The sequence below is a fragment of the Helianthus annuus genome, chromosome 14 (genome assembly GCF_002127325.2).
Source record: "Helianthus annuus cultivar XRQ/B chromosome 14, HanXRQr2.0-SUNRISE, whole genome shotgun sequence".
NCBI classification, from domain to species: Eukaryota; Viridiplantae; Streptophyta; class Magnoliopsida; order Asterales; family Asteraceae; genus Helianthus; species Helianthus annuus.
Genome location: NC_035446.2, coordinates 17662854 through 17673091, shown reverse-complemented (window position 1 = coordinate 17673091; position 10238 = coordinate 17662854). Strand labels below are relative to the sequence as shown.

At 37.6% G+C, this 10238-nt stretch overlaps 3 protein-coding genes across 4 annotated transcripts; 2 read left to right on the top strand and 1 right to left on the bottom strand.

Moving 5' to 3' along the window:
• The first annotated feature begins 265 nt into the window (after window positions 1–265).
• Window positions 266–858, top strand: LOC110905335 (heavy metal-associated isoprenylated plant protein 47). 2 transcript variants are annotated; one of them, XM_022151156.2, is made up of 3 exons: window positions 266–345; window positions 428–506; window positions 627–858. In XM_022151156.2, the coding sequence occupies exons 1-3, from the start codon at window positions 340–342 to the stop codon at window positions 764–766; spliced, it is 225 nt and encodes a 74-aa protein (XP_022006848.1). In that variant the 5' UTR covers window positions 266–339; the 3' UTR covers window positions 767–858. The 2 variants fall into 2 exon arrangements, with proteins under 2 accessions (XP_022006848.1, XP_035838794.1); XM_035982901.1 differs by having other exon boundaries at window positions 310–506.
• A 2500-nt stretch (window positions 859–3358) lies between these two features.
• LOC110908171 (putative HVA22-like protein g) lies at window positions 3359–9845 on the bottom strand. The gene is made up of 7 exons (XM_022153070.2): window positions 9640–9845; window positions 5458–5498; window positions 5282–5380; window positions 5149–5205; window positions 4267–4330; window positions 3956–4165; window positions 3359–3870 (listed from the first exon to the last, which is right to left on the bottom strand). The coding sequence occupies exons 2-7, from the start codon at window positions 5487–5489 to the stop codon at window positions 3523–3525; spliced, it is 810 nt and encodes a 269-aa protein (XP_022008762.1). The 5' UTR covers window positions 5490–5498; window positions 9640–9845; the 3' UTR covers window positions 3359–3522.
• On the top strand, window positions 7833–8882 carry LOC110908170. The gene is made up of 2 exons (XM_035982912.1): window positions 7833–8101; window positions 8249–8882. Exons 1-2 carry the CDS (start codon window positions 7833–7835, stop codon window positions 8880–8882), a joined length of 903 nt encoding a protein of 300 aa, XP_035838805.1.
• Window positions 9846–10238: the final 393 nt, after the last annotated feature.

The window sequence follows — 10238 nt, the reverse complement described above, 5'->3', positions numbered from 1 at the left end:
AAGCCAGTGGTTAATTTTGTGTTTAGCTTCGGGCTAGTCTTTGTAATCTTTATGTTTTAGATTTTATATATTTCGGCAGCTGTTAAAAAAAACCCTGACATCCGTGTGAAGACTCTTATTAAAAACCTTCAAACGGTTTAAATGATTTCTTCTTCGAGAAGGTTGAAAAACCGTGTAAATTGGTTTATGGTTGTCGGTTGACCCCCAACAAATTAAGTTTCTACAATTATTTTATTTATTTCCTCCAAAAACAAACACTTAACTTATGACTTAAGTAAATCATTTGTATAAGTAGATACATATGTATGCTATATTATAGACCAAACCCATATTCTCAAAATGAAGGTATTATTTACACATTTCCTTCTTTGAGGATATTTAAACTTCAAGTTTTAGTTATTATGTATGTTAACAACTGATGTTGCAGAAAAAGATTGTGATAAACATACAAACCAACTGCGAGAAATGTAGAACGGAAGCAATGAAGGCGGCTGCCAAAGCATTGGGTACTTAAAAAAATAACCATGTTATGTTAATCATATATAAAACTATGTATATGTATGTATGTATGTGTGTGTGTGTGTGTTATAAAACTATTGATTTAATCGGATTGAATGTGTTGGTAGGTGTGAATTCGGTAGAGGTGCAAGGGGAAGACAAGAAGCGGATGGTGGTGATCGGAGAAGGGGTGGATGCAGCTGCATTGACAAAGTTAGTCAGAAAGAAGATCAAGAATGCATCACTGGAAATGGTTCAGCAGTTGTAGGCATCACTGGAAACTATGTTAAACAACTGTAATTTTATTTTTATACACGTTAACTAAAAGCATTAATTATTATTATTAACATTAATTATTAATTATTATTAATATATGTTAATAATACAAGTGAAATGAACAGTGTTATAGTTTGTTTTTTTTTTTTTTTTTTTGAAAGGTAAACTTCATTAACGAAAACGCCGACCCAAGCCGGGCCGACAAAAACTAAAAACAGCGAATTACATATTCACAAAAGAAACCCATTCGTTCCAGTCAATCCCTTTATACTTAGATCTAGTGGAAAACCAAAGAAAACTTAACGCCTTAATCTCACTAATAATTCCTTCAATTTTAACCGTGGCATTCGAGAACTTGAACCCATTCCTCGCACGCCAAAGACTCCAGCATGCTACCATGATAACACCGTGAACCACTTTTCTCTTCTTGTCCGAAACTTTAAGGTCAATATGAAAGGAAAGGAGGTCTTTAAGAGAGAAAGCAAAGATATTAGGAATTTTGCACCAAACACTAATACCTTGCCATACCATCGAAGCCACAAAACACGCCAAAAAGACATGGTCCGCTGACTCCTCCTCCGAATTGCATAAAGGGCACACCGGATCGCCAATATCTATGTTCCTTTTCAAGAGAGCCAAAGCCGTGGGCACCCTATCCAAACCCAACCTCCACGCGTGAATGTTAACTTTCGAAGGAATCCAATTACACCATTGTAATACAAACCCGGTATCCTGATGTAAGTCGTCCTTCAACATCTTTTTTAACGCCTTGACAGTGAATAAACCATCCCCTTCCGAGCTCCACCTCCACTTGTCATTCTCCGACCTGATCCGGGTGCCGCTAATCGCAGTAACTAGTTGACCAACAATCGGCTGTAATCCAACCATAGCCGGGTCCGAAGTCCAGCACCACCTAATGTCGTCCACACTACCATGAGAGTAAATCCTGTCTGCCACTCTGCACTTCTTGTCCGCTTCCAATCTAAAGAGCTCTGGGAACACACATTTAAGGGGCTCATTGAGCAGCCACGTATCAAGCCAAAAAGCTATATCTTTACCATCACCGACCGAACCAACAAGAAAATTCCTCAACGGCTTCCCACCTACCTTAGTATTGATAAAGTTTTTAGCAATGTTATTCCAAACCCCATTAAGCGATTTTTTGAAAGGAATGCATTCCCACCCTACCCTACTCGAGTGCAAGGCCGCTATCACTTCCTTCCACATACAACTCCTCTCCGTTTTGAACCTCCATCCCCACTTAGCTAAAAGCGACGTGTTGACAATTTGAAGTTTAGACAACCCCAAACCTCCACATTTTTTAGGACGAGTAACCTTATCCCACGCTACCCAGTGCAATTTTCTCTCCTCAGCCGAACCACCCCACAAAAATTTCTTTATCAAAGCTTCAATTGATAGAGAGATACTAATTTCTTAATTGTTTTGGACCACCATTTCTGCCATGATAGCTCAGAAGACTCGTATTATGATTTATTTTGGCAAATTTCATTGACATTGCAAGTTATTTTTGTTTTCTAATAAAAGGTGTTATTACCATTATAACGGTTGAGGCATGTTAGTTTAAAATTGTGGATATCACAGATGGATTTAAGATGGTTATGCTAATAAATTGGTATTAGTTTACAAAATGATATTATCAATTTTTTGAACGGTAACTTTTATTAGAAACGCCTCGCTAGCAAGCAACTAGCCAAAAGGCAAAAACAAAACATTACACATCAAACGTTTTCCATTTGTTCCAATCCAAAGAAACAAGGACTTGAGATCCAAAGGAAACTAAAAGCCTTCACCTCTCCGCAAATGGGAATTGGGCTGCTGGAAATGGGAATTGTTAATATTTAATTAAGGCTGCTGGAAATGGGCCAGAAACACAAAAAAAAAAAAAAAAAGTGGACTTTCGTTTTGCTCCATGTGGTTTGGTCACCTTAACGGTTTTGCCCCAAACCTTTAGAAATAGCCATTTTCCTCCAATAGTTTGCTATGGTTTTTCCATTTTGCTCCACACCTCTAACTCCATCCAAATTTTGTCTGTTTTTCCATTTTGCTCCCCGCCTCTAACTCCATCCAAATTGTCTGTTTTTCCATTTTGCTCCCTGCAGGGAGCAAAATGGAAAAACCATAGCAAACTATTGGAGGAAAATAGTTATTTTTAAAGGTTTGGAGTAAAATCGTTAAAGTGACCAAACCACAGGAAGCAAAACGAAAGTTTACTAAAAATATGTTTATTAAAAATGGGCATTCAATTGGGCTGCTGGAAACTTAGGCAATAAGGAGGTGTTTATTAGAAAAATAAAGGGTATTTGGGCCAGCTGGACAGTGGGCACAGGCCCACCACCCTAGGTTGGCTGTGCATCCACCATTGCTAGTAGCTCCTTCTAAATGCTACTCATAGGAGCGTTCAACCAAAAGCTACAGGCTCCTTCAACCAAATGAAAGTTTTTTTATTGAGTATGAGGTTTTTTTTTTTTTTTTAAAAGCTTTAAGCTAGAATTCTAGAAGCTCCATACCAAACATACCCATAATATGATATTAATTACAACATTCTCTTTCATGTAGTCCATAATTTTTAGACGATATAAATGCCATTTATAAAAAAAAAATGACATCATATTCATGCCACAAACAAACAAGATAGAATGAAATAAAGACATGTTTAAAGCAAGAAAATACAAATACATAAACGTCCTAAATACTCACATTTTGCATACTAAACTGTCCACAACCATATTACCTACCCGTTGCAACACTCGTTTTCCTAGACCGTGCGCGTGTGTACACCTTAACAGGTTCTTCCATCACAACCTCCTTCACAGGAGGGTTTGATGAACCCGCTTGCTCGGCTTCCACCATCTCTACTTCATTTGACGTTTGAGGCTTTGCCGCCACTGTTACACTTGGTGACGAGATTGACTTTTGTGCTCTCAAGACAGCAGCCGGAGAAGATGGCGTTGGCTCTGCATCCACAGCGTCTTGTTGGTGAGAAGCCGAATCAGATAACGATGAGGAAACAGGAGATGGTGGTTCGTTGGTCTCCTCTTGAGTGACTGCGGGTCGAGGTCTACCGGTTTGAGGTGGCTGCAATTTCAAGTCATTTAATTATCATCATAAGCTAGCTCGTTTTCATTAATTACGTATTGTGGCTATTTGGTAATTTAAGTACCTTAGGTGGTCGGGGTCTGGGGGTCGATTGTGAAGCAACGTATTGAAGAATATCGAATATTCTCGTTTGACCATAACTTGCTGCTCTTTGCCAGTACAAAACAAACGCATCCCCGGCACGTGTCTTCAATTCCATCAAGTTACGATCGATCTCAGGCTCATGCTTTGAAATGTATGGTTTGAAGAACGAATCGTATACATAAGTTGTTCCCTGAAATAACCCGGAAAAAAAAATTAAAATAAACATAACTTGAATGCATTTAAAATGAATCCGTATATTTACCCCAGAAAACTTGTATAATAAAATATTACCATTGTTTTGGGGTACCACAAGTATATGTAAAACGCTAACTTCGCTTCACTGTACATTGGAACCCTACAAAAGTAGAACCACCAATAAGGGAAACCCTAAAGGTATATGGCATAATGGGTTGATCAAAACGGGTCAACCAGGTTGGGTTGGACGGAAACACTTTTTGTACAAACTTTTTACGTTTTGATAGATAATTAGGGTGCCATATATGACTACAAAAAATACGCTCTTTCAATGTTTTCTTTCTTCTTTTAAAATAAATTCATTTAGAACATTTAAGATAAAAAAAAAAAAAAACAAAACTTTGAGTGACTCGGCTCTTTAACTTGTTTCTTTTTAATTATTTTTTGTCCAACGGACCCGTTAGAGATAAAACATAACCCATATGGAGGTTGTGTTAGCGGGTTGAACCCGGACACGAGCCCTAAATCCGTGTTAGGCAAATTAACTCGAACATGCCACTTATTCATGGGATGTCATAAAACGACCTATTTAACCCAAAAGTTTTTTATTTTACATTTTCTGCATATTAATACACTAAATATACAAACTTACAACCATACAATAAATGGTATTGAGTTCAAATAATGTCAAAAAAACACAAACTTTTTAAAAAAAATTATAAAATATAATTGGATTAAAGAGATCAGCAAACCCACCAGGTCAACCTAAACACAACCCATTTGGCTAAATGTGGTCGCGGGTGATACCCGTAACCGTTTTAGACCAAAACGGCAAAACCCAAACCCACGAATTTCGTGTTTGGTCCGTGTCATGTCAGAAATTCACACCCCTAAATTATGGACCCACTCATAAGTAAACAGGCCAAAAATTGCCACCTCTAAATTATCGTTTAACATCCTAGGTTGTTATGATCTTACCATGAAACAAATGTATCGCCAATGCGTTCACTGACAGTCAAGACAGCAACTAAGATCCTGAAAACCTCATTTAAAGTTTAAGATCAAAGGCTGTGAATCGATTTCTTTTACACAAGTAAAATGTATAGTGTACCAGTATTGACACCAAAAACGAAGTTGCTCAATATCAGGCTTATTTTTCTCCACTGATTTGAAGCACTCGTATGCTGGATACGCATAGCCAAACACCATTCTGCACTTAATTAAGTAACTTGATTAAGGATTATTATTATATATGTAGAAGAAACAAGTTTTATGTCAACAACGTACATGAGCCCTCTGGTAAGAAAGGATCCAATCATCTTGCAAACCTGTTAAAAGACAATCAAAGTTCAAAGTTTAATCATTACGAAAATAGTGGCATATGACTCTGCTGAAAATCGTTTTAGATGGGTCAACGAGTTGGAAACCTAGTGTAGTGAATTGGTCAACTGGACTATTAACCGACAATATGACACGATGCTAAGCAATTGAAAGAAAAAATGTTAATGGGATGTTAAATTAAGGATTTAGGCGAACAATTTAACGAAAACTATAAAACTACTCTTACGGGAGTGGACACTTTAGCCGATTAGTCCATATGTTGCTTTTAGCACGGTTATTTCATTTGTAGTTTTTTTTAGCTCACCAAATCTTTTCAAGTAAGATTTGACCGGAATGAATCAAGATCTAACGATCCTACAGTAAAGATCAGAATCCTATGTATGATCCCATTATTTCAGACATCCTATGCAAGTTAATACGTTTACGTTGAACAGAATTGTAAAATCGTAAGATCAAGATCAGGATAACAAAAATATAAGAAGTGACTAAATTAGATTAAACATCATAATTTCAAGTAAGTTGTCCCATGGAAACAACACAAATCAGCATATACAGGTACTGTCATCTATCCTATAATTAAACTCTTTTGGATGCAGCACATGCCATGAATACTAAGACATGAAACTGCTACTGTCGCTACAAATTAGCGTTCGTTCCAACCTTTTTGGAGCCCAAGGCGAAATGAAACTTTGGGGCCCTTTTACCTTTACTGATTGTTATAAATGATGCACCTTTATCCGTGTTTGGAACCAAGCAAAATCTAACACAAATATAATAGAGAGTGGTTTGCTTGTATAATAAGTCTGCACTAATATTGATAGTTAGCATCAATAGCGTAGCAAAATTTTAAAATTACATAGGTTCGCCCCAGCTAATTATTTTGCCTAAAAATCCCCTGCCCCTATTAAGTTTATTATCAAAAATATTTTTACATACTTTCGTATTGAGTTAAAATAAAATGTGAAGGACGAGCTATTAGTAAGTTTTATAATTGTATGTAAACTTTAAGTAAAGTTTGTTACTACTTTATATATAAATCAAAGTTGGGCGTTCTTTATTATCTTAAAGGTACTTACCATTTATCTTAAAGATCGTTGGGCTGAGTTGTAATTCTTCATCCAGGTATTTAACATTTATCTTGCATCATTATAAATATTTGGTCTTTATTTTTGTTAAACATTATTTAGCGTTTTTTATGTGTAAGAACGCCTCATTTCGAATGAAGATTATGTAGTTTTATTAGAAATTATTATTGTTTGACCCGACCCGAATCGAGTATCCGACCTAAACATATAACCCGAAACATAGCGATAGGAAAAAAAATTGGTCCCATGACCCCCCCCCCCCGCGCGCGCGCGCGCGGGAACTTTTGGTCAAGCTCCGCCACTGGTTAGCATATTAATTTTCATTTAAGTGGGGCCCTATTTTTTGGAGGCCGTAGGCCCAAGCCTGGGTTACTTGTACTATCGGTCCGGCCCTGCAAATTAGCAGCATAGATGATAGCTAGATTTAAACAGGGCGCACGCAGGGATTAGGAAAGCGCTTGAGGTACTTGTGTGTCAACATTAGGGTTTGTAAGAGACTATATGTAAAACAACAAAGGGATGAAGAAATAATGAAAGGTTCGCTTGATAAAAAGATTAACATGTAAAACAGACATGAGACACAGACATGAGACACAACTTCTGGCTGTAAATAAAGTTTAAATTGGTTGTACATAGAGCAACGCCTCAGCTTTTTGGACCTAAACGCCTAGCACGTTTTTAAAACTTAAACTAAGGACTGTAGACGTGAAGTTTTCAGTTTTCTTTAGCTTACTGATTTCAATTTTCAATTTCCTTACGGACCCTATGGAAGAGAGATCTACTCTCCAATTCCTGACCAGGGTCCAACGGGTCATCCACAACAATTGCTCAGCCTCAGGGGGACGGGGTTTTGTCTTTGGTAGATTAGGGTTTGCAATTCAGAAAAGGGTGGCAACGCAGCTTGTTGCCCGTCTACCTTCTGTTTTGATGTAACTTGGCAAGTATGAATGAAATAAACAATATTTACTTGATTTTAAAAAAAAAAACTTGATTTTTGTTATAATACTTTTTATTATTATTAAAAAAACAACATTTTAAAAACGATAAGTTCTGAAATCAAGTAAAACAAGGAAATTAACAAGAATTAAACCAGTCCAGGGTCTAGATTCACAGTTTTAGGATTTTGGCAAAATCTTCGTTTGTAATTGCATATATTATAATTTGGTCACACATGCGTGACCAGCTGCTCTACAGCGTGATTTGTAAAGATATAGGGAGAAGAAGCGTGATCTTCATATGGTGTTCATTGACCTAGAAAAGGCATACCACAGTGTACAGCGTAGATTTATTTGGGATAGTTTGGAGAGTAGAGGGGTTCCAGGAAAGTATGTAGACTTAATTAGGGATATGTACGACAGGACTAAAACTAGTGTACGTGCGCTTGTAGGGGATACAAATTCCTTTCCTATAGAGGTCGGCCTCCACCAAGGGTCGGCCTTGAGTCCGTTTCTTTTTGCGGTTGTCTTAGATGAGTTGTCAAAGTCAATTCAGGAGACGGTTCCATGGTGCATGCTTTTTGCGGATGATATTGTGCTAGTTACAGAGACTAAATAGCATCTGAATGCGAGGTTAGAGGAGTGGCGAGCAACTTTAGAGACTAAGGGTTTAAGGATTAGTCGCTCTAAGACTGAGTATCTTTATTGTAATTTCAGTAATGTAGGCGACAATGATGACACTCAGATCACCATTGAGGGCCAAGTGGTTCCGCAGGTAACTAAGTTCAAGTATTTAGGATCTTTTGTTCAAAAGGATGGGGAGATAGATAGTGACGTAGCGCACCGCATACAGGTTGGATGGTGTAAGTGGAGAGTTGCAACTGGGGTTTTATGCGACAAGAGGTTCCCAACTAAGTTAAAGGGAAAGTTCTACAGGGTTGCAGTGAGATCTGCTATGTTATATGGGACAGAGTGTTGGGCGACCAAAAAGACACAAATGCGCAAGATGGAGGTAGCGGAGATAAGGATGTTAAGGTGGATGTGTGGGCATACGAGGTTGGATCGAATAAGAAATGAGGTAATTAGAGAAAGGTTAGGAGTGGCTAGGATTTCGGATAAGATAAAAGAGGGGAGATTGAGATGGTTTGGGCATGTGAACAAGAGGCAGTCAACGGCGCCAGTTAGAGCAGTGGAAACACTCACTGTGGAGGGTAGGAGGAGTAGAGGTTTAACACCCAAGTTGACATGGGATGAGCGGATTAGACATGATTTACTAGAGTTGCACCTCACTGAGGACATGGTTCATGATAGGAGCTCGTGGAGGCGTAAGATTAAGGTTAAGGATTTTTAGAGGGGGGTACAATAGTATCTTACTTGGGTCTCAAGGGTGAACTTTCTTAGACACTTTAGGAGGTCTTACTTGGGTACGTGGGTATATGTGGTTTCTGTATGATATATTTGTTTCAAGTTTACTGTGTTACTTACCACTTCTTTTCTTAATTTTTCTTCCGTTAATTTGTATTTGGTAACTTTCTACTTCTACCTTTACAGTTCTATGTGTTTGCATATCGTTTGTTTTGGAGCTGGGGTCTCTCTAGAAGCAGTCTCTCTATCCACAAGGATAGAGGTAAGGTTTGTCTACATCCCAATCCCACCCTCCGCTGACCCTACAAATAGTTTTTGCTGTGTTGTGGAATTTACTGGGTACGGTACGGTTGATTGATTGGTAATTTGGTCACACCTATGTAACAAGAAGCATGTCTTAGAAAAATAAAAATAAAAACATGAATAAATAAATTTTGCATAATCTTATCCAATCACAAATTTTAAGTTTTAAAAAGGTAACCAAAGTACGCCCGCAAGCTTAGAATCTGGGTAACGTAAGCAAGAAGATAAACAAATTCGAAGTTATTGACCATAACTACACTTCTAGATAATCAATTTTCCGATCACAAATTCTTCAGATTAAGACAACAAATTAAACCTAAAAATTGACATAACACCAATTCCAAATCAACTTAAAACTTGAAAGATCATAATTAACATTAAGAAATTCATAATATTATGAAGTAAAACCTTGAACGGATGCAAAACAAAGTATGAATTACCTGAAATTGTTGGTGAAACTGAAGGAACTGCAGATACTAGAGTAGTGTCGATAAGAGATACCGATACGCAACTTATTTGTATATGCGTTGTAGCAGAATCCGATTATGCCGTCGTGTGACGCCGCCGTAATGCGACGGTTAACGGCTGCGACGTTGGCTGAGAGAGAGAGAAGATTTTGATGTTAGAGATGTTTTGTGAAATTTCTGTTAGATATATTTATTTTATGGATAAATACAGCTGATTTTTAGATGAGATTTTCCATTTCTTTTAGGTCGTATTATTGGCACACCTTGGGGATTAAATCAACACTTTCAATACGCATCGTATAGGCTTATACGATGCGTATTGAGGTGGGTTCAAACTTGTAAGTCTGCCAAAGGCTGCCATTGTCCCCTACCAAAAAGTAATACGCATCGTATAGGCCTATACGATGCGTATTGAGGGTGTCGATTTAATTTTTTAATTTTTGCAAGCGATTGCGGTTTGTATTTCGCATAACCACCGTTTCCGTAGTAAAAAATGGTTGCGGTTTGCACATTCAATCTTCAATACTTCTTAAAATACCACTAGTAGAAGAACCCGACACGTCTTCATGTTA